We start from the raw sequence: 19,882 nt of genomic DNA on the forward strand, positions 1-19,882 counted from the left end.
AATCTCTAATTTTAGAATAAAAAATATCTTGGGTATAATTCTCCATCCCTTTCCTTCCGACCATTGTTTCCTTGTGTCTCTCCTTTCTGCTACTGTGCCTAATGCCGATAACTATTGTTGCTTTGAGTAAAACTCCATTCACAGCCATTCACAGCCCACCAATGCTTGAAAAGGGTGGCACCATATAAACATACAAGTTGACAGAGTCATTGTATATTTTTACACAATTAGTGGGGTCAAAAATCCACTTACTATATGAAATAAATATAGAGTGGTGGATGGGGTTCCATGCAGCAGGTGGAATATCCAAACAGCTATGCTAGTGCCTTCACATACTGAAAGCACAAAATGGAACAGCTTTAGCAACCAACTACATAGTGGACTTGAGTGTGCTTACGCTACTTTGAGACCAAATCTTTAACACATACAGTATAAAGCAAATTAGCTAATAACAGGATATGGTGATCATTATGCTAATAATGAATCACCCCTCATAGGTCGACTTCGACTATGGACTCACTTGATTAGCCCTCAATAATTCTTTCTTGGAATTTTAAACGTGAATAAGAGCAATGTTAATAAAAGCTGAAACTTAGTGAGTCTATGATTCTTAGGATTAGTTTGAGTAAACTCCTTCACAAATTAGAAAAATTTTAGTATAAAAATAGAATAAAATTTCTTTCATAAGTTCAAAATAACTTATATCTTTAAATTTATTTTCTCAACTTTAACTTCTAAAAAAATAACAAAATATAAAATATTTATAATTTACAAAAAAAATTATTCAGTGTTTTTTTTTCCTGTCTCTAAAAGTTTCTACAAACTTAACCTTAGTCAGTTATAATACTCTAGAGTCAATTATTTGTATGTATTCAATAAGCAATTGCATAAAGAACTGTTTCTTAAATATTAGATGGTAGACCCACATATTTGAGCATCATCCATACAGATTCTCTTAACATTGCTTATCCTCCTCTTATTGGAGGATATAATTTAGAAATAACCTTTTCCCATTTTTGGTTCTTTAATAAGAAAATAATGCGTAATGAAAACATAACATTTCCTCTAATCAATTTATTATTATTTTTTTGTTGAGATGTCATTTTTTATTGAAGAGACTAAAAAGGAAAAACATAAAAATGTTTCGTATAAAAATCTTTTTCATGCAAAATGCAAAATCCAAGAACACAAATCGCAAAAAAAGTTCTAAAACAGAGGCAGGTATGATAAATGCTTCTTTACAGTGGGTAACTAAACGTTAAATTATTTAAATGGCAATAATAATTGAACGTAGACACTGATGTTATAAAGAATTCTAGGGACGGATAAGTGGATTACACCATTGATTTTTACGCTTTTAACTCCATTGATTTGAGTGACATTACGGAATTCTCATGCGTGCCTAGTGGTACGCAACTGGTTTTAATAGCACCAACAAATTTTTACGTTGCCCTCCTATGGAAAAATTTTTCAGTGATATGTCATTTTTGAATTGGAGGGACAAAAAGGGACAAGTTATTTTCAGTCCATATAAATGCGAGGCAAACGTTGTGCTATTTCATTCTTCTCAAGACATAGGTTAAGGTTGTTGCAGCTCTAACAAGATATGGAGAACCACCATGAGACACAAAATTGGTTCGAAAGAGCGAAGCCATTCGTAGCTGTGGTATCTATCCAGCTTGGATATGCGTGTATGGATGTTTTATCCAAGGCTGCAATGAACAAAGGAATGAGCAATTATGTATTTGTCGTTTATCGCCATGCTGTTGCATTCTTTGTCATAGCTCCTTTCGCATGGTTTTTTGACAAGTACTTCTCTACCTTCTCCTCTCCATGAGTGTGTGTTAATATAAAATTGAAGTCACGTTGCATTCTTTTAACAGGAAAGTAAGGCCAAAGATGACATTATCAATTTTCATGAAGATAGCGGTGCTCAGTTTGCTAGAGTAATTTCCTGCATTGCTAAACACAAAAATTCTCCTAGTAATGGAGAAAACAATCACTTAACTCTGATATTCGCTTTCTTAATTACTTGCAGGCCAGTTATTGACCAGAATTTGTATTTCTTGGGGATGAAGTACACTACAGCAACCTTTGCAGCTACCATGACCAATATCCTTCCTGCCATTACCTTTATTTTGGCATTTATTCTTAGGTACAACTAAACATTAATTATGGTCCAAAATATATAAAGGTGTTTCCGTGTTGGCCTTGCTTGCTTCCCAACCTGAAAGATATAGATATTCTTATATATATATAGATATGGTTGGCTATGCTAATGAATTACCACTTGTTTTTTGAGTTTAAAAAATAAAAACTGTACATCTAAGCTTTGTCTAAATGACTATCTATATTTTCCATATATAATAAGGTTAGGCAATTTTATGCTTCTGCTTAGGCTTGAGAAGATAAAAATAAAAAGTATACGTAGCCAAGCAAAGGTGGTGGGAACTCTAGCAACTGTTTCTGGTGCCATGGTCATGACATTGATGAAAGGTCCAGTACTTTTTGGGTCACACCGAAGCAATGAACACAGCCAGCATAACGGGACAAATACTCAACATACAATACTGGGATCCGTGATTATCACAATTGGATGCTTCAGTTGGGCTTGTTTCGTGATCCTACAAGTGAGTGAGTTATTATAAGTGATTATTCTACAATAATATATACAGAATATTCCCGTGAAATATATATATATAAATAGATGTTTAATTGATGAGATTCTAACACAGCTTCATATCTTTGTTTAGGCCATTACCCTTAAAACCTATCCTGCTGCGCTCTCTCTTTCCGCATGGATATGCCTATTGGGCACAATTGAAGGGGCAGCTGTGGCTATGGTTATGGAAAGGGGCAACCTTTCAGTTTGGTCTCTAAAATGGGATTTGAAGCTGCTCTGTGCTGTTTACACTGTAAGACTGCCCCACCAAACTTCTAAGAAAATGCGTTATATGTAAAATGTTGCATGGAAGATAATACAAATAAGGAAGGATGACTTAAAACAAAAAAGATAATACAAATAAGGAATGACTTCACAACATAACTTTTTCTTCCCAAACCCAGCATCCACCCTCCCTTTTTAGGTGATAAAATCCATCACATGGCATTTGTTTTTTTTTCTAGTTATGATTCTTTCACAATCAAATTTTTTATTTACCTTACATTCTTTTTCTATATCTCTTCCTTTCTCGTTGAAATACCTTTTATATCTATTATACTCTTTTTTATTCTTGTTTACTTCTCTTTTTAAGTATCAAACTCTACTACTTTGCTTGATTTGAACTTCAAACTTTATTAGATGGGGTAAAACTACTTTTTTTTTTAATAAAATAAAGGAATAAAATTTATTTAGCTTTTGTTAAAACTGATATTTATTGTTTTAATAAAATTTTATTATTATTAATTGCTTATCATCAGCTCTAAGAAATGATGTTAATAAAATTCAATCTATTTAAACTTATATTTTTAGCTTATACAAATTGAGTCAATCTGAACTCAATTAGATTTAAAACCTTTAAAATAATTTAATTTAAAACTTAAATCTTATATTAAAATGAACTTAATCAAGACGGTTCAAACTAACACTACTTCTCAGGCTGAAAACATCTTATTAGGGCATCAAAATATTATTTTCCCTTTTACACGTCTCTATTCCTGACTCTGCATCCATTTGTACAGGAGAAACTTACCTTGTCTTTCTTTTTCCTTTGCTACATTTTTCAGGTGGTAAAATCCATCTCCACTCACATATTTTTTTATACAAAACTTATATATAGCATTTTAAGTTTTTTAAAATCAAACAAAATTTCTCCCCAATAATCTGATAACCTTTACAATAAAATACAATATTAAAAGTTAATATTAATTACTAAAATAAAACTTTGATTTTAATTACAGATTAATATCAAAAGTATCTAAGATAATACCTTATGTATAAACTCAACTTTATAATTTAACTTTTACTAGGTGGAAACGGGTGTCTGATTTCCCAGACTCACCCTCATTCCTACCATCTATTTACAAGTTAGGAAAAGCTTAACCTGGAACCCGATCAAACCAAGTTTCCATATTAAAGTTGGAGTGGGTACAGGTTCTTATTATTATTATTATTATTTATTTATCTACGTCTAATTGTCCCCTCATATCTCCCCCAATTAATTATTTCATACATCAGTAATTCAAATCCACTACTAAGAGAAAGATCGTTGTCACTTTCATTTGTTAAAATGTCGTGTTTTAATTAATTAAAGATGGTACATAATAAATGAACTGGTGGTTTGAATCATATGCATGAGTGATGAGTGTGTATCAATATTCTGTACTTCATTTCGTTTACATTGAACCCTCGAGTTAGAGTCATTAAACAATCACTGGCCTCTATCTCGCTAGCTGTAACCGATATTAAGGTAGTGTTACGTAGGAAAAAAAAATATTAGCAACACATTGAGTTTAATATGAAATCTACTGAATAGGGAGTAAGAAAGACCACAAGTGATTCATCCTCTGCGTGGTTGATTAAATTTCGTGGGGAAAAAACCGTGAAAAGAGAAAATAATGAGAAAAAGAAGTTTTAAGGTAGAAAATATAAAAAAGAAAGAAAAAGGAGTGGAAACCAAATAAAGAGTTTTCTCTCCTTTTGAGGGAGGGGAGAGGGAAATTTATTAAAAGGACAAATTTATATTCATCTGCTTACCCACCCATCTTTATGTTAAAAAAAATAAAAATACAAAAGTCATTTAACATAATTATACTTTTTTTATTCTTTTTTTTTCTTACTGAACAAAGAGAAAAAGAATGTTTGAGTAAATTTTTTTAAAAAAATATAAGAAAAAAACTAGTGTAAAAAAATTAAAATAATTTCTATAAGTTAGAAATAATTTATCTTCTTAAATTTTAAAAAAGTTAAATAAGAGAGTTTCTAAAAAAATATAAGTTAATTTTAACTTATGAAAGGACTTTGATTTATTTTACTACTTATTTTTTTAGTAATATAAATACATTTTAAAAAATCATCTAAATTGGGCCAAAATCAACTTTCTTTCCTTTTTTTATTTATTCAAATAATAAAGAGAAAACCCATCTTTTCTCTTGATTTTCTTTACTTCTATTTTCTTTCCTAATTCTAAGTGTTAGCACAACTCCGTGATTTTTTTTCCCGCCTGAAAATAAAATGTAAAGAAGAGTGTTATAGGCACATTTATCTAAAATCAATAATAAAAACTGGTGATGATTGTTAAATAAAACTATGATAAGCTCTACTCATCCATCCAATGGAAGACCCGTCAAGCATGGCAATCAATTCTAACACCCATTCTAATAAACTAATTAATTCAAGAAAATATTCGCATGCAGGGCATAGTCTGCTCTGGACTGAGTTATTACTTGCAAGGAGTAGTGATGAAAACTAGAGGCCCAGTCTTCGTAACAGCATTTAATCCCCTCTGCATGGTTAATGTGGCTATCATGAGCTTCTTCATTCTGGCTGAGCAAGTGTTCCTTGGAAGGTAATCATCAAAATCAAATACTCATGATATTATTATTATTAGGGGCAGTAACTATGAAATTAGTCAAAAGCTTAATCAAATCTGATAAATGGTGTAGGCTGATCGGCGCCGTTATTATTTGTTTGGGCCTGTATGTTGTGGTGTGGGGTAAAAGCAAAGATTATAGCCCACCAAGTCCAATTATTCAAGAGCCCATATTGCCAGCCAAGGGCAATGCTAGGAAGGAACATTGCACTCACGAGGTCACCACCGTCACTAATTTTGAATCAGGAATCGCAACTCGAGAAGAACAAGTATGAAGAATGGTTACCAATTATTATGATCGATTAGATCATAGATATTTTTTTTAACGTTGTAAGTTACCCCAATAGGGCAGAAACATAACTAACAAAATGTAGTGAAAGTTCGAAAATAAATTAGATTGTTGCATAGCTAAATATCACGGCATGACAGTAAAAATATATCACAAAGGTAACAATCAACTTCCTCAATCAGTTAAGAACCGGGAATCTGCAAGTAAATCAAATATAATTATACCAAACTTCGTTTTTTATCATGCAGCAAAAGAAAATGGCAACGGTATACATGAATAAGAACATCACATAATACTATGTTGTATTTAACAAGACCATTACATTAAAATCAATTTTCCTTCATGAAATGCACTGACTTTAACCCACCATGATACTTCCAATTTGCAATACACGTTCCATTATGTTTGCAGAGTTACCTAATATTTTCATCAAAGACGAGTTTGCCCTCAATTGGGAAAAGATTCAAAACTTGATCGTTGACAATCAGTCAGCAAAAGGTGTATCAAACATTACTCCTATGAACCCAACAAGGAATGACCTATCTTATAACTCAAAATTGCTCCTTTATAACAATTGCTTTGCTTCTTGTTTTCCACATATGCGCTGGAGTTCCCGTGCTGCAGCCAAAAAAGATTCTGTAAAGGAGGAAAAAAGGCCAAATGTGAGAAGAAATATTTCCCAGATTAAGCATCTTGGATCAACAACATAAAGAAATCAGGCAAATCCAAAAAGCAGTACTAACTACTAACATAACAAGTTACCTTTCCAAATGCGGAACGATTTTTGATTGATAGGCGAACCGGTTATAGTCTGAATAACTTCAAACAACATACTCTGTGGAGTGCTTCTGAGCTCTTGTACAACCCCATATATAGTTTTCCCATTCTCAAAGTAAATATGATTATTGGGGTGTTTTGTCTTGCAACCAGCGTGTCGTTCAAACTCATATGCATTAATAACCTGAACAAATGTAATATTAGTCAGAGTCTAAGAGATAGCAACGTGGCTAGGACAAGATTTTCCTCTGTGATAAGGATTAAATAAACTTACCTTGGAAGAATTACACGACTGACAACTGCACAAGTACCCAGCGCCCTGTATAACACCTCGAAGTTCCTTCTAACAAGCACAGGAAGAACCAGAATGTGATGAAAGATAAGCTACTGTGAAAGATGAACTCATTAATACTAAATTTTACCTCCCGTGACCAGGCCTTATACTTTACTGAGACACCATCCAGCATTCCAGTGGATAGCAAACTTCTGACATTTGAAGGGAAGTTGTTTGAAGTAGCTTTTTTGGACATTTTTGTCTCATCTTTTGTCTTGGGAAGATTTTCAGTTTCAGATGCAGATGTCTGACCTGTACTAGGAAGTAAATTAGAACTGGATCTACCCAACTCTTTCTCATTCATAGCTTCTGACTTATGTGAAGGTGCTTGACACATCAACAGTTCATAGTTGGAAATGAATAAGTCAGAGGGAGTTGTATCATCATCATCACAGCCACCAAAGGAGATGATGGTGCTCTCTCCTTTAGTATATGAATGAGAAACAAATGGCACATCATTTCCCTCCCTGGGGTAAGCATGACCCATTGATGTGGTGTCATCATCAACCTTATTGAATATGTGGTTAGTTAACACAGAATTGTCATGGGCCTTGTTGTATGCTTGAGCAATAGATATGGCATTGCAATCCACCTTATTGAAACTCTGATCTATTGATATTGTATTACAAATCTCTTTATATGTCGGATGTATAGATAAACTGTCATTTCCTTTGTTATACGTTTGACCTATTGACATTAAACTGTTATTTGTCCTGTCATATGCACCATCCATTGATATTATATTGGCAACCCCTTTGTTGTAGGAGAGACTCATTGACATGGGATTATCACCCCCCTTATATGCAAGAGGATTTGACAAATTTTTGTTAGCTCCCCTATCATAGGGATTATTTGTAGTAACAGACATGACATTCTCAGATTCCTTCACCTCATTAACTTTGACTTTTCTAATTCCATCATAATTAAAGACTAATCGAGGATCTTCTAATGTAGATGACATGGATAAACCAAATGAGGATTCACTCCTAAAGGGATCCATGTTATCCTTGCTTTCCACACTCAACTTATTATCTATGCTAACGGAGGAAACATTAGCATCTGCAAAATTCATAGTTGCTGCATTTGGGTCAAACAGTTGTTCAGTAAATTGACCTGTCAAAGAGTGAAAACCTGAGGAATTTCCCCACGAAGAAATGTTGGAGTTGATCATTCCAGATAATAAATTGTTTGGGGCCTCTACTGCTTGTTTCTTATTGGGAAAGGGATCCACTTCAGGGAAATCCATGAACCACTGCTGAGTACGCTTGGACTCAACTCTAGAAGAATTATCATAGGTCGGGTCACCATCGTCCAAACACCCAGGGCTCTTCCCCGTCCAAAATGCTTGATTGTGGAAAGACTGTCACAAAAAATTCTTTAGAAAGATGCCCCTACCAAAGAATCACAGAGAAAAAAATGTAGACACTAAATCTGAATTATAGATAGAGAACAAACTTTAGCATGCATCTTATCACCCATTGGGAAAAAGAATCATAGCTACCGGCACCATTAGGAAACACGGAAAACAAAATATTGGCCACTGTTGAATCTCTACATCACATTTACTAAGGATCCCGAGATTATGACTACAGTCAATAGATCTGAACCCAAAACATGTTCACACGATACAGCACTTATTACATGAAGACACTCTCATTTAGCTTAATATTAACACCAATAGATATGGAAGTCAAAGCCAATTACTTCAACCAAATTTCCTAATCAAAGTAGCCATAAATTTAATCACTAACCCCATATATCGATAATTGTTACTAACAATGGAAATAAAAAACAATGATTAAAAATATTCCTTTCATAAAGACTTCACTTGTATCCCCACAGGGGACCAGCAACGTAAATCTTTGCATCAGCTAGTAACACATAAAAGTTTTGGTTGTCGTTAAAAATGGACCAAAGAAACATATGCAGTATAAAACACAAATAACTCGTAGTCCTAATGCTTCTTCTTTTGAAGTTGTAGCATTTAAAACACTATGACACTTGAAACGAAAACATCAAAACTTTCATCAAGGCAACAACAGCGCAAGGAGTGAGTATGCATTCCATTAGTGGATAACAATGTTCATTTGAAGAAGCAACTAAAAACGTAGAGTTCCATGCAATGAAGTGCGAAATATACCATTTCACTTGTTACTAAGACAATTCTTGCTATATTGGCCTTTCTGAGGAAACCTCCGAGTCAGTGCTCATTTGAGAAATGCTAAACACTCCTTCTAACCATGCAATTTGCCTGCCAATGAGCGCGCGCGCGCACACACACACACACCAACTTCAACTAAAAATGATTGCTTTAAACAAAAATCGAACATGCAATGCTAAAAATCACATCTTTGCAGTTAACTAATTTTGGGTGAATAAAAAAGGGAAATGCAATTACAGTACAAGGATGAACTTACGCGTTACTGTGATGAGGAAGCGGAAAACCTCAACAACAACATCAGTATGACTTTTGATTGATACCCTAATTATTGTTCTGCTGCATTAACCAGACAATGGAAATGCGAAACCCTAAGAGTAGGTCTCGACGATCACAACAAAGGAGGTGTGTGAATCATGCGTAGGTGTAGGGGAACACAGCAAGATCGCTAACAGGTAGGGGAGGTGGAAAGGTTTTGAGGATTTCGTGGTTGTCGGAAAGGTTAAACGATGGTGCTCCGCACGATGGCATCGTCACACGCCATCTTTACCGTACACGTGGTATCATCGAGTTCTGTGCGTCAGAGGTTTACCATGCGGCGGGTTCCTCACCTCAGCTCAGTGACTCTGTCTATTGTTTCGCTTTTATTTTGACAGAAAATATTAGTATTTTAAGATAATTATATTCTTAAATTAATCTCATTCAGAATAAAATTAGTTTAGTTTCTTATGCTGCATGTTAAACTTCATAATTTTGAGTGAGATGGATTATTTATTTATTTATTTTACTGATGCTATTTAAAATATTACATTAATAATATTACTGTATAATATATATTGTTAATATTTTGATAATTTAATTTTGAAAATTATATTTTAAATTATTTAATATAATAAAAATATAGCATAAATTAATCTTAATTATGTGTTTTTATTGAAATTTATTTTTATATTAAAAATATAAAAATTAATTTTTTTCCCGTAAAAACGACAAGCTAGTAGACTCAAAATAGGCTAGGCACAATAAAGAATCATTATTAAGAATGCGGAGAGTCTCAACAAAATTATTAGTACCAAAAGCAGTATTCATTTTATTATTATTCAATAAATAATAATTAAAACGCTAACGGTCTTTTTTGTTTGGGTCAATATGTTAGTGGTCTTAGTTGCAGGAACGAATAACAGTAGCTGGGTTGAAAGAAGGCCCGTCGCTAAACCTAGGGCCCGTAATGCTCATTTCTGTGGGCCCAATTCAAACAATGCTTTAAAATTTTTGACCCTAAAAAATTAACAATGAGTTAAAAAAAAGTGAGGTAGAAATTTGACTAAAAGAAAAAACATGAGGTAGCATTAAGAATTAACAAAGCCAATTAACGCTGACATTAGCATTTGGATGGGGAAGGATTTTGGGTGGAAACTTTATGCAAGTGCAAATTATGCAATGAAAAAATATTTTAATTTAAATGGTAAAATATTTAAACTTATTTTAGTGCTTGAAAGGTGTAAATGATGTATGTAGAACTCAATCGAGACTTTTGTGATCATTTCGTGTCTCAAGATCTCAGAAGTATCAAAATGATTTAGATTAAAGAATTGTCAGCACAGTAGTTTTCTAGATTATAGAATTTGTATGTCACTTAATACCAGCACTATGTCCACTCCATAAAATTTATCATATAATACTTTGTACCAAAGGTAAAATCAAGTTCTGCAATGACATGATGAATATCATACTGAACAGCCCAAGATTTGTTAAATAACAAAATTCTATACATGCATTGAATAACTATATAACAAAACCGATAAACCTTTTAATTTACATTTTTGGACGGCGATCAGTGTCACCTCCACTAGCCCCAACCCAATCATCAAAGAATGGAAATCATTCATTAGCAACAGATCAACTAAATTAATAAACCAGACATTTTGAAAATGGCCAAGCTTATATTAAATGGCCTCAGATAATAACCATAAAAAAAGAGAGAGCACGCATGATTGGACATACGCACAGCACAGCCGTTTCTTTCTTCAATTCATCACTGTCATGCTTCTGTCTTACTCCACTGCACTCCTCTAATCATTGTTAACTGGGACATCTCTGTCCACGATAAACATGTCACACATTTTTGAGCCGTGCCTTAAGAATGCATGCAAAGGCTCGCATGTGATATTTAATATTTATCGCTCCATAAAATATTAATCCTCTGTTCCAAAATAAAAGTGAGGAACACAGAACCAAAACCTTGGTGAAATGTTTCATTCGATTTCACTCACTTGACAGCGTGTCAGGGCACTCCGCGAGCTACGGCAACTTGATGGCTGCGTGACTTTACTTTCTTGGAAAGTGGTGTGCGGTACTAAGTCAGATCCCTGCAGGTGCGGGGTCTATGCATCTTTGTGCCCCCGTTAGTAACAATAGCTGCTCCTCTGCCTGAACTTTAGCGAAGCACGATGATGACATGGCAGTGTTTGTCAAGGGTCGAGAGGGACACGACCTTGTGATTGACAAATCTGGGGCCGCAATCGAGGGAGTTAGCTTCTTACGTGTCAAGTCCACGTGGACAGAGAATAGTGAATACACGGGCCTGTGGTCCGAGAATTTGGACTCTCCTCGCACGTACCATAGTTGCTCAAGCCCTTCACCTTTCCACAGAATTCGATCACACCTTTTGTTTTGTCCCATACAAACAATTTTAGTTACTTTGGTTGTAATAATAATTCTTCAACGAAAGTGAAAACATAACTAGAATAGAAAAGTGAAATAATGTTATCAAGAAGCAATTTGGCTCTGTGCATGAGAATTAAAATACCATGGCCGGTTGACGTAACTGACATCGTTTAAAGTTAGTTTATTCTCTAAAGAGATAGAAATGTTTGATGAAGATAGGCTTGTGTTTGAGTGAACCATAATAATGGATGGATGTTTCTTTGGTTGTGGTTTTATGTTGAAAACGATGGGTTTGTCATGTATGATATAAAATATATAATGCTTCCTCGCGACCCATCATTAACCATTTTGGATTTTATGACCAATGATTTCTGAGGATAATTGTTTTATGTTCATGGTTGACTAATTCCAGCATTAAACAAGTGTAAAGTTGCAAATATATATTCAACATCATACGCAAATCCCTTTGAAAAGGCCTCCACGATTAAATAAAGAAATGCAAATGGTTTTTACCAACCAAGTTAAGATTCTTAATGATGCATAGCATGGCTAAAAATTAAATTTTTTAGAGATATCTTAATGCCCAAAAGTCATCTCAGCATGGCATCACTGAGCGTCAGAGCATATGCAAAACAAACGGCAATAATGCATACAATAACATTTCCCTTTGTGGATAAGAGAAGGGGAATGGTGTTTTGTACATCTTGGAGAGACACCTCTCCTTTGTTTTAGGAATGTATTTTTAAGATATGTATATGTATATATATATATATAACAAGAGAGATAAAATTAATTGTAACGATGTCGTATATGGGATTAATTTTTAGTAATTTAAATAATCTTACCAAGCCGGGGTCCGTCGTTTTTCCTTAGACTTGTTGGTTTGGGCAACATATTGGTCAGAATCGAATAAATATTTGTAAGTAGGAGCAAAAAGTATTTTCCCTTCCTTCCACTCTTTAAATACTCGACCAGCTCTCTGCTCTATCCTTAGCTGCCAAGTAGAATGAATACAACATGCTACGTAAGAAACAGTCACACAAACAAAAACTAAAAATAAATAAATAAAGGTTTACATGGATATATACTTATAATTACCTGATCCTTCTCTAATAGTGCCTGCCAATCATTCTTCTTTAATAGCTCATGTGTGTCATTATAACCAGCAGCAAGCCGATAATTCAAATCCCCAAGCCAAATAATCTTCCTGCAGGTATAACAAATATTCAAGTGCCAATTAGTAGCTAAGGTGATTCAAAAAGGGTCAATCATTAATTAGATTCTTTTGCAAATTAGAAATAAAGAACATACTCATGCTCTAGTATGCTTTCTGGAGGAAGTGGATGACCAAGAGCTTTGAATGAATGAGAAAATTTAGTTTTCTTTAAGATTTCCGAGACATCCAAATTTCTTCGCATCTCGTCACCATCTTTCTCTCCGGAGGCCAAATGGGTACACACGAAACAGAACGTAGTGTGGTAAAATGTCATGCTGATTGATATTGAACCCTATTAATTAACCAAGAAAATACATTAATAAACAATCACACACGTCACTCCAAGCTAGTAGAGACTATAATTGTACTCAAATTAAACTCAAATATCAAACAAATTACAAAATCTAAAGCAATAATAAGGTAAAAATTTGACCATATAACGTGACATGAGAACTATACACTACATGTAAGGAAATTAGAGAAAACTAACCTTATTTCCTAGATAGCCCATGATGCCTCTACCAACACATGACACCTTTAGATTGCAAACATGCTTGTAAAGATCCGCTCGGACCCACACGCACAAGAAGATACCCACCATTTGCTTGCTGGCTGCAAGACAATAATAGTGTTGTTGTTCACTTGGGTCGCGTTGGATCCTACTCTCACAAGGCAATGTCGTAGTGCTTTCTCCATTGGAGCTTGTGTTAGAGTTCAAGGCTTCACGAATTAGGGTCAGCCACTTCCCTGCTGGCCCACTGTCTTCTGGCCCAAGCACGTTCCCTGCGTTTAGGGGTATGATCTCCTGGAACCTAAGGTGCAACACGATGTAATAAAAATAAATTAAGATTTCATGATTTTAATACAAGGTATAGCTCACTAATGTTAAGACACTTTAAAATCAAAATATGTAAAAGTAATGTTCAAAATGAATTAAAATTATGGTAGATGTACATTAACAATACTTTTATTAAAAAAATTCCCTTTTAATTCTTTCATTGGTTAACATTTGCCTTCAGTGTAATAATAGAAAAGTTGACATGTAGCACAAGTTATTGAGATAAAATATCAATTTCAATTAGAGAATAATATAAAAAAAACCTAAAGAACTATAGTTGATAGAACTAAATCAAAACAAAAAATATGTATTATTCTCTAATACAGATTAGGATATTTAAGAAACTTTATTTTCTCTTCGCCCTCTGGGAGCCTAATATTTTGTAAACAACAAGATACCCCCCCTTTCTTAAGCTCCCTCGATGTTTACGAACAATATATCTTATTCAAACTATCTTAACTAATGAATGGGTAACTCACTAATATAATATATTTTAATGAACTCTCAATGAAGGGTGCTAGACAATATCTCATCCTAAAATTTTACTCTGTCCTTAAACTGAAGACTTCTTATTGAGATCCAAAAGCTATAATGCAAATGCATGTTACTAATGAGCTGAACATGTTTAGGGTGCGTGACTTGCGTCCACCACGGTGGATCCATCCAGCGAAGCCGAACGTCAAGAGGTAGAAATACATAGCCAAAAACTAGCTACTTGAAAGTGCTGATAGCAGTAAAAGGTGAAAGTTACGATTTAATTTATATTAAGCGAGAGATTTATTCTATAGCATAAAATAAATAATTACAGTAATTAATAAAAATTTAATAATTAAATTTAAACATAATATTTTATTATATAATTGTATCTAATATAATATCAAGAGATTTTTTTTAAAATTCATTACCGTGAGTATGTTTGTGTTATAATTAGATAAACGTGAGACACGTCTTAATAATATAAGTATACGTTAAGAAAACTGGAAAATAAACGCACTATAATATTTTACGTTACCCTCTAAAGTTAAATGAGCCAAATTCAGAAAAGCAATGCACTCAGAACTAGATAATAATAGGGGGGAAAAAAGAGATTGGAGAGGGAACAACGAGAGGGGGAAAGGAGAGGGTAAAATTGTCGTTCCATTTTCGCCCATAATTTGCCCTTCTGAGCTCTAACAGCTGAGGTCTGGCCTCTCTGGGGTCTAGAGACTTTGAGTTACCATAGCCAATAATAAAAAAGTTACACAGCTGTGAAAATCTGACAACTTAATTATGAGTACAAAGCATGTTCTTACTATCAAAACTAAAACGGGTCCTTACCTTGAAGTGAGTAAATAAATATTCACAAGGCGCATAAATTGGAAACTGGGTTTGGTATAATAACAAGGAGATAACATATTTATGATAATGAAAATAACATACCCAATGACATAGATTTCAGCTGGAGAAGGCAACAGCAACCAATCCCTCAAGTTCAATCCCTCGTTCGGAGACTTTCCTCCGACATTCCAAGTCCCCACAAACATCCTACGGACACATTCACATACCACACCCTCCATCATTCTTCCAACTAAACAATACTCTAGAACCAAAATTTTACCAAAAGGGAATATATACAAGAACAAAAGTAACATATTATTTCAAAAACGGGTATGATGAGGGTGTTTACCTAAGAGTGAGCGTGTCAGTGACAAGTGGCGCCTCCTTCCCCGGTACCGAATGTTTCAATCCATTGGTGGAATCCATCAACCACCCCTCTTTGAAAATAAAGCCCAAAACCATCACTTGAGTAAATCATTTAGCCAATAAAATAAAACAAAGCAAACAGTAACTTTCACGTTTTTTCCCTCAGCGCAAAAGATCCAATATATCTTAAGATAAATTAAAACCGTGTCGCTCTGGAGGGAATCTACAAGTTCAATCATGGGCCAATTTGATTTTCCAGAAAATTAGCCACCCACGTGGCAGGTTCATTGGAAATGAACCATATGGGACCCAGGCGATTCTCAGATTTGGCCTTGGCATACCCTTAACCAAAATCACTTTCTTTTGCTCCCTACGTCTAATCACACTAGCCGGTGTATGTAGCTACTAGTACCACCACTTTGTCCCTCAAATTACCCCATAAATACACGTTTTAACCCCCAAACACCGCATCATAAACGTGGGAAAAATTAAAAGAAACCGAATTTTCTTACCTGCTATAGAGTAATCGGAGTGAAACTTGGCATTCTTGCTCCTTATATTGAGCCACTTCCTTACATCGAATTTCGGCCATGAAGACTGAAACCCGAAAATGGAAAAAACGTAAAAAAAATAAATTAAAGGATCGGAGAGATCCAAAAAACACAATATAACAAGCATGTTCATATTTCATACCTTGGATATCTTCTTCTTCAACTCTGTTCTCATTGCTTCTCTCTGACTGAACCAAATAAGACAGCAACAAATGATCAGAAACAATAACGCTGGCGCCGGAGGTTTAATAGCAAAGATGGAGATTATCCAAATCCATGTTGGGATTTTTTATAATTAAAGTTAAGAATTTTCAAATTAACTAGAGGAAGTCGTGAAGGGGAGGAAAAACAAGTTAAAATATTTTTTTTTCATTTCTTGTACGAGAAAAAACTATGTTTTGTTTATTTGGAATCTTAAACTAGTTATGAGCAGTTTTCAACGGCAATATTTAAGACCCAGTTGCAGGGGAAACGGAGACAGCTTCTGAGTCCCTAAATTATTAAAAAGAAAAAAAGAAACGAAAATTAGGCTTATAGAATATACCATATAACAAAGAAAGAGCTTAGAAAAAAACGGTAGGTGCATCTTTTTCTTGAAGAATATCGCTTACTCCAAAAACAAAAAACAGTGTATGGAGGAACCACAAAGTTGTGTGTTTCTATGTTTTGTTCGTCCATGGCAAGGAAAGGTTGTGATCACATTCAACGTTCGTTCAAAAGGCGCAACTTTTCTGATTTTTTCAAAGCAAAATCTGCATACAAAGTGGGGTTGTCGAAACCCAAAACGAGGAAAATGAAATGGCTAGTGTGAATTGATTGAAACAGATCATTCTAACTGGACCCAGAATCAGGTTCCACGTAGATGAATTCACTGTGTGGTGGAGAGCGGTGACAATGAAACGAGACACACCAAATTTAAAGGCTTTTTTCGATAACGCAGAAAGAACCAAAAAACAAAACAGATAAAGCATAGGAGGCAGAGATAGAAGCAGGACAACAACATAGAACAAAACACAAAGTAGAACATTATAGAGAAGTGAGTCAACGGCATTACTAAGTGCAAACTAGTGTGTGATGGTTTTAGAAGTAAGAGATAATTAGCAAGTAACAGATGAAACACTAAAAATTACAAGTGAGGGTGAAAGCTCTTACGAGAAATGACAAGTAAGGGGGTGTGAGGTTTGGGTGAAAATGATATGAAAAAGAGCGTTTATAATCTGAGTTTTGATGGTGCTTCCCTTTTGGTTGATGATGTGAAGAGAGGGAACAGAGAGAGGTATGAATATGATATATCATACATTCCCTCTGCCTCGTAGCTTGTTTGGTTTGTAGGGAAGGTGCGAAAGAAATGCAGACGATGTTCTGGGGGCTTTTCTTGGAAAGCCAAAAAGGGCCATTTGATTTTTGAAAAATAATATTACACTTTTTTAACACAGGCCAAAATTATACTTTTTCTAAATTATAATTACGATTCTTTTATCGTGAAATTATAAAAAAATTAATAAATAATAAATTTATATTAAAGAATTTATAGTATTTAATGTTATTGATATGTTAATATTATATAATTTTAATTAACAAATATTCGTACCTACATGTTAAAAAATTGTTATATTTAATAGAAAATTTTTTTTGTTATATTTATATTTTACCAAATTAATATATAGAGTCAGATAATTCTACATGCGTTAAACATCAACGTATTGCTACTTAATAATTTTTTCTTATAAAATATAAAATTTGTTATTGGTTTAAAGGTTTCTTAAATAGATTAAATTTATAAAATTTTATATAAAAACTAAAATAATTATTATTTTATTGTATTTTTTTATTTTAATAAATAATATATTTTAAAATATAAATAAATATACCAATAAAAATTATCCAACTGACAAATAGCTGTTTTAGTAATAAATTTACCTATCAGATGTACATTTGAATTGAATCTTGATTAAATCGAATAGAAAATAATATATATATATATATATATATATATATATATATGTATGTATGTATTATAAAATATATTTATAAAAATTTACAATAAATAAATTTTAATATATATTATTATAAAATAATATAATTGTCTAACGTACAATGTTAGTAAATTCTTACTCTAATATGTATTATATTTTAATTTTTTTAATGTAAATAAAATGTGTATTTTTAATTATTTTTATTTTTAATCAGCAATTAAATTTAAAATTAAAGAAAATATTTAGATAAAAAATTTAAACTAACAATCCTAGTATTTAAAGTAAAATGTTTTATCCTGTGCTTTGGAAAGAACAGTGAAATTTTTTACTAAAAAACATTATTTAGTGTAAAAACGCAAAAATATCTGATATTGCCCACTTTAAGTAAAATGTATTTTTATAAAAATGGATAACAACGTACCAGATAGTACATCGAAAAAAACATAAAATAAATTAAATAGTATATTTTTCAACCGTCCCTTTTGTGAAATTATTTTCTTGGACATTTATTATATTATTCTTACATTAATTTTTTAAATAATAAACTGTATTGGTAATTTGGTGATATTTATATTTATTTAAAAAATATTTAGTGTTAATTTTAAAATAAAATTTTTAATTTTATTAATAAAATATATTGAGTAAAATAAAAAGAGATATAAAAACAATCTAAAACAATTTATTTTCTAGTCCACTGGTCGCGGCGAAAATGTAAATTTATGACTCGTAAGAACAAGAATTGTAAAGCAATTTTAAGAATTATATTTTCAAAATGAAGAAGCACATCATACATGAGCCTGTTTGACAAAAGGTAATTCAAAAGATAATTGAAATAAAAAAAACTTAACTAAAAGTTTAAAACTTAATTTTTTATTGAAACTTCTTATATTAGTTTATTAAAATATAAATATTTACTAAAATGAGTTGTTGAATCAATTAATAAATATAAAACAATATATATAGATATATATTATAAAGTTTAGTTTTATCATATAGATAAAAATATAATTTGGTAGTTATAATTTTGTTAAGTGTTTTTTTTTTTATTCTTATCAGTTTTTATTTAAAGATTATATATTTTTATTTAAAAAGTAAAATTATAATTAAAATCATAACACTACTTAGAAAAATATTAATATTGTGAAGACGAGTATGAATTTTTGTCTTGAAGTAGAAGTAAGTAAAGGATAAATATTATAAAAAATATAAAGAATAGAACAACAATAATGGGTGGGTATCGTACGAATTGGACAGCAGAGGAATTTTGAAATGGGGCAAAAGCAAAATTTAACTCTCCCTTCCCTCTGTCATTGTCGAGTCCATGTTAAAGGATCAAAATCGGTTCTGCTAAATCTGTGATATGTGATATTGCCCTGTTCATATGCATTACACTCATGTACTTCTAATGCTCTTCGTCTTTTGTCTATTAATACTCATGATAAGCTCAAGTTAGTTTCCTCCACACCTACTTGAATTCAAGGAAGATGTCACAATATTGTTTAATATTATTATAATTAACGACAATGATTACCATATTAATTATATTTTAATTATAATTACTTATTTTCCTCATTTAACTTAAGTCATTCATTCGATAAATAACACTCTTGTTCATATCTTTTGTTCATATCTCTCTATTTCCAACAAAATGCATGACTTCCTATATTAGCATGCGAAGATGTGGAGCCTCCTGGATGCAATACATAGAAAGGGGTGGTACATTGCACAACAAACAAGATCTTGTCCCAATTATCTTCAAACTTGCCCATGATTGTAAACCTAATTATATATCCTAATACAAATGCTGGATTAATAATATAGTTTAGTTACAATGAGGTCAGAAAGCACCAAATTAATAAATT

The 19,882-nt window shown here is 32.8% G+C and overlaps 3 protein-coding genes across 6 annotated transcripts; 1 reads left to right on the forward strand and 2 right to left on the reverse strand.

The window, feature by feature from the left end:
- The first annotated feature begins 1,606 nt into the window (after positions 1-1,606).
- On the forward strand, positions 1,607-5,806 carry LOC113873223 (WAT1-related protein At2g37460-like). The gene is made up of 7 exons (XM_027511263.1): positions 1,607-1,809; positions 1,884-1,946; positions 2,039-2,155; positions 2,399-2,630; positions 2,754-2,915; positions 5,356-5,507; positions 5,605-5,806. The coding sequence occupies exons 1-7, from the start codon at positions 1,607-1,609 to the stop codon at positions 5,804-5,806; spliced, it is 1,131 nt and encodes a 376-aa protein (XP_027367064.1).
- A 200-nt stretch (positions 5,807-6,006) lies between these two features.
- Positions 6,007-9,711, reverse strand: LOC113872672. 4 transcript variants are annotated; one of them, XM_027510397.1, is made up of 6 exons: positions 9,349-9,708; positions 9,072-9,182; positions 7,020-8,291; positions 6,872-6,940; positions 6,583-6,781; positions 6,007-6,456 (listed from the first exon to the last, which is right to left on the reverse strand). In XM_027510397.1, exons 2-6 carry the CDS (start codon positions 9,072-9,074, stop codon positions 6,386-6,388), a joined length of 1,614 nt encoding a protein of 537 aa, XP_027366198.1. In that variant the 5' UTR covers positions 9,075-9,182; positions 9,349-9,708; the 3' UTR covers positions 6,007-6,385. The 4 variants fall into 4 exon arrangements, with proteins under 4 accessions (XP_027366198.1, XP_027366202.1, XP_027366199.1 ...); XM_027510398.1 differs by having other exon boundaries at positions 6,097-6,456; positions 6,872-6,937; positions 9,349-9,711; XM_027510400.1 differs by having other exon boundaries at positions 6,142-6,438; positions 9,349-9,693.
- Positions 9,712-11,450: 1,739 nt separating this feature from the next.
- LOC113870745 (type I inositol polyphosphate 5-phosphatase 8) lies at positions 11,451-15,559 on the reverse strand. Its single transcript, XM_027507189.1, has 7 exons — positions 15,477-15,559; positions 15,230-15,334; positions 13,463-13,784; positions 13,068-13,264; positions 12,855-12,963; positions 12,602-12,750; positions 11,451-11,754 (listed from the first exon to the last, which is right to left on the reverse strand). Exons 1-7 carry the CDS (start codon positions 15,551-15,553, stop codon positions 11,451-11,453), a joined length of 1,263 nt encoding a protein of 420 aa, XP_027362990.1. The 5' UTR covers positions 15,554-15,559.
- Between the last annotated feature and the right edge of the window lie 4,323 nt (positions 15,560-19,882).

Source organism: Abrus precatorius, unplaced genomic scaffold, assembly GCF_003935025.1.
Source record: "Abrus precatorius isolate BTA unplaced genomic scaffold, Abrus_2018 Scaffold7, whole genome shotgun sequence".
Taxonomy (NCBI): Eukaryota; Viridiplantae; Streptophyta; class Magnoliopsida; order Fabales; family Fabaceae; genus Abrus; species Abrus precatorius.

Bases quoted from the DNA above. Each gene is read 5' to 3' on its own strand.
- LOC113870745 (XM_027507189.1), bottom strand. From the start codon at position 15,553: ATGGATTCCACCAATGGATTGAAACATTCGGTACCGGGGAAGGAGGCG. The intron at 12,964-13,067 runs GTATGTTCTTTA...TTATACCTGCAG, and splicing joins GAAAGCATACTAGAGCATGA to GAAGATTATTTGGCTTGGGG. The intron at 12,751-12,854 runs GTAATTATAAGT...TCTACTTGGCAG, and splicing joins CACTATTAGAGAAGGATCAG to CTAAGGATAGAGCAGAGAGC.
- LOC113873223 (XM_027511263.1), top strand. From the start codon at position 1,607: ATGGAGAACCACCATGAGACACAAAATTGGTTCGAAAGAGCGAAGCCA. The intron at 1,810-1,883 runs GTACTTCTCTAC...TTCTTTTAACAG, and splicing joins TTCGCATGGTTTTTTGACAA to GAAAGTAAGGCCAAAGATGA. The intron at 1,947-2,038 runs GTAATTTCCTGC...AATTACTTGCAG, and splicing joins GCGGTGCTCAGTTTGCTAGA to GCCAGTTATTGACCAGAATT.
- LOC113872672 (XM_027510397.1), bottom strand. The intron at 6,782-6,871 runs GTAAGTTTATTT...ACATTTGTTCAG, and splicing joins AGTCGTGTAATTCTTCCAAG to GTTATTAATGCATATGAGTT. The intron at 6,457-6,582 runs GTAACTTGTTAT...CCTCCTTTACAG, and splicing joins ATCGTTCCGCATTTGGAAAG to AATCTTTTTTGGCTGCAGCA.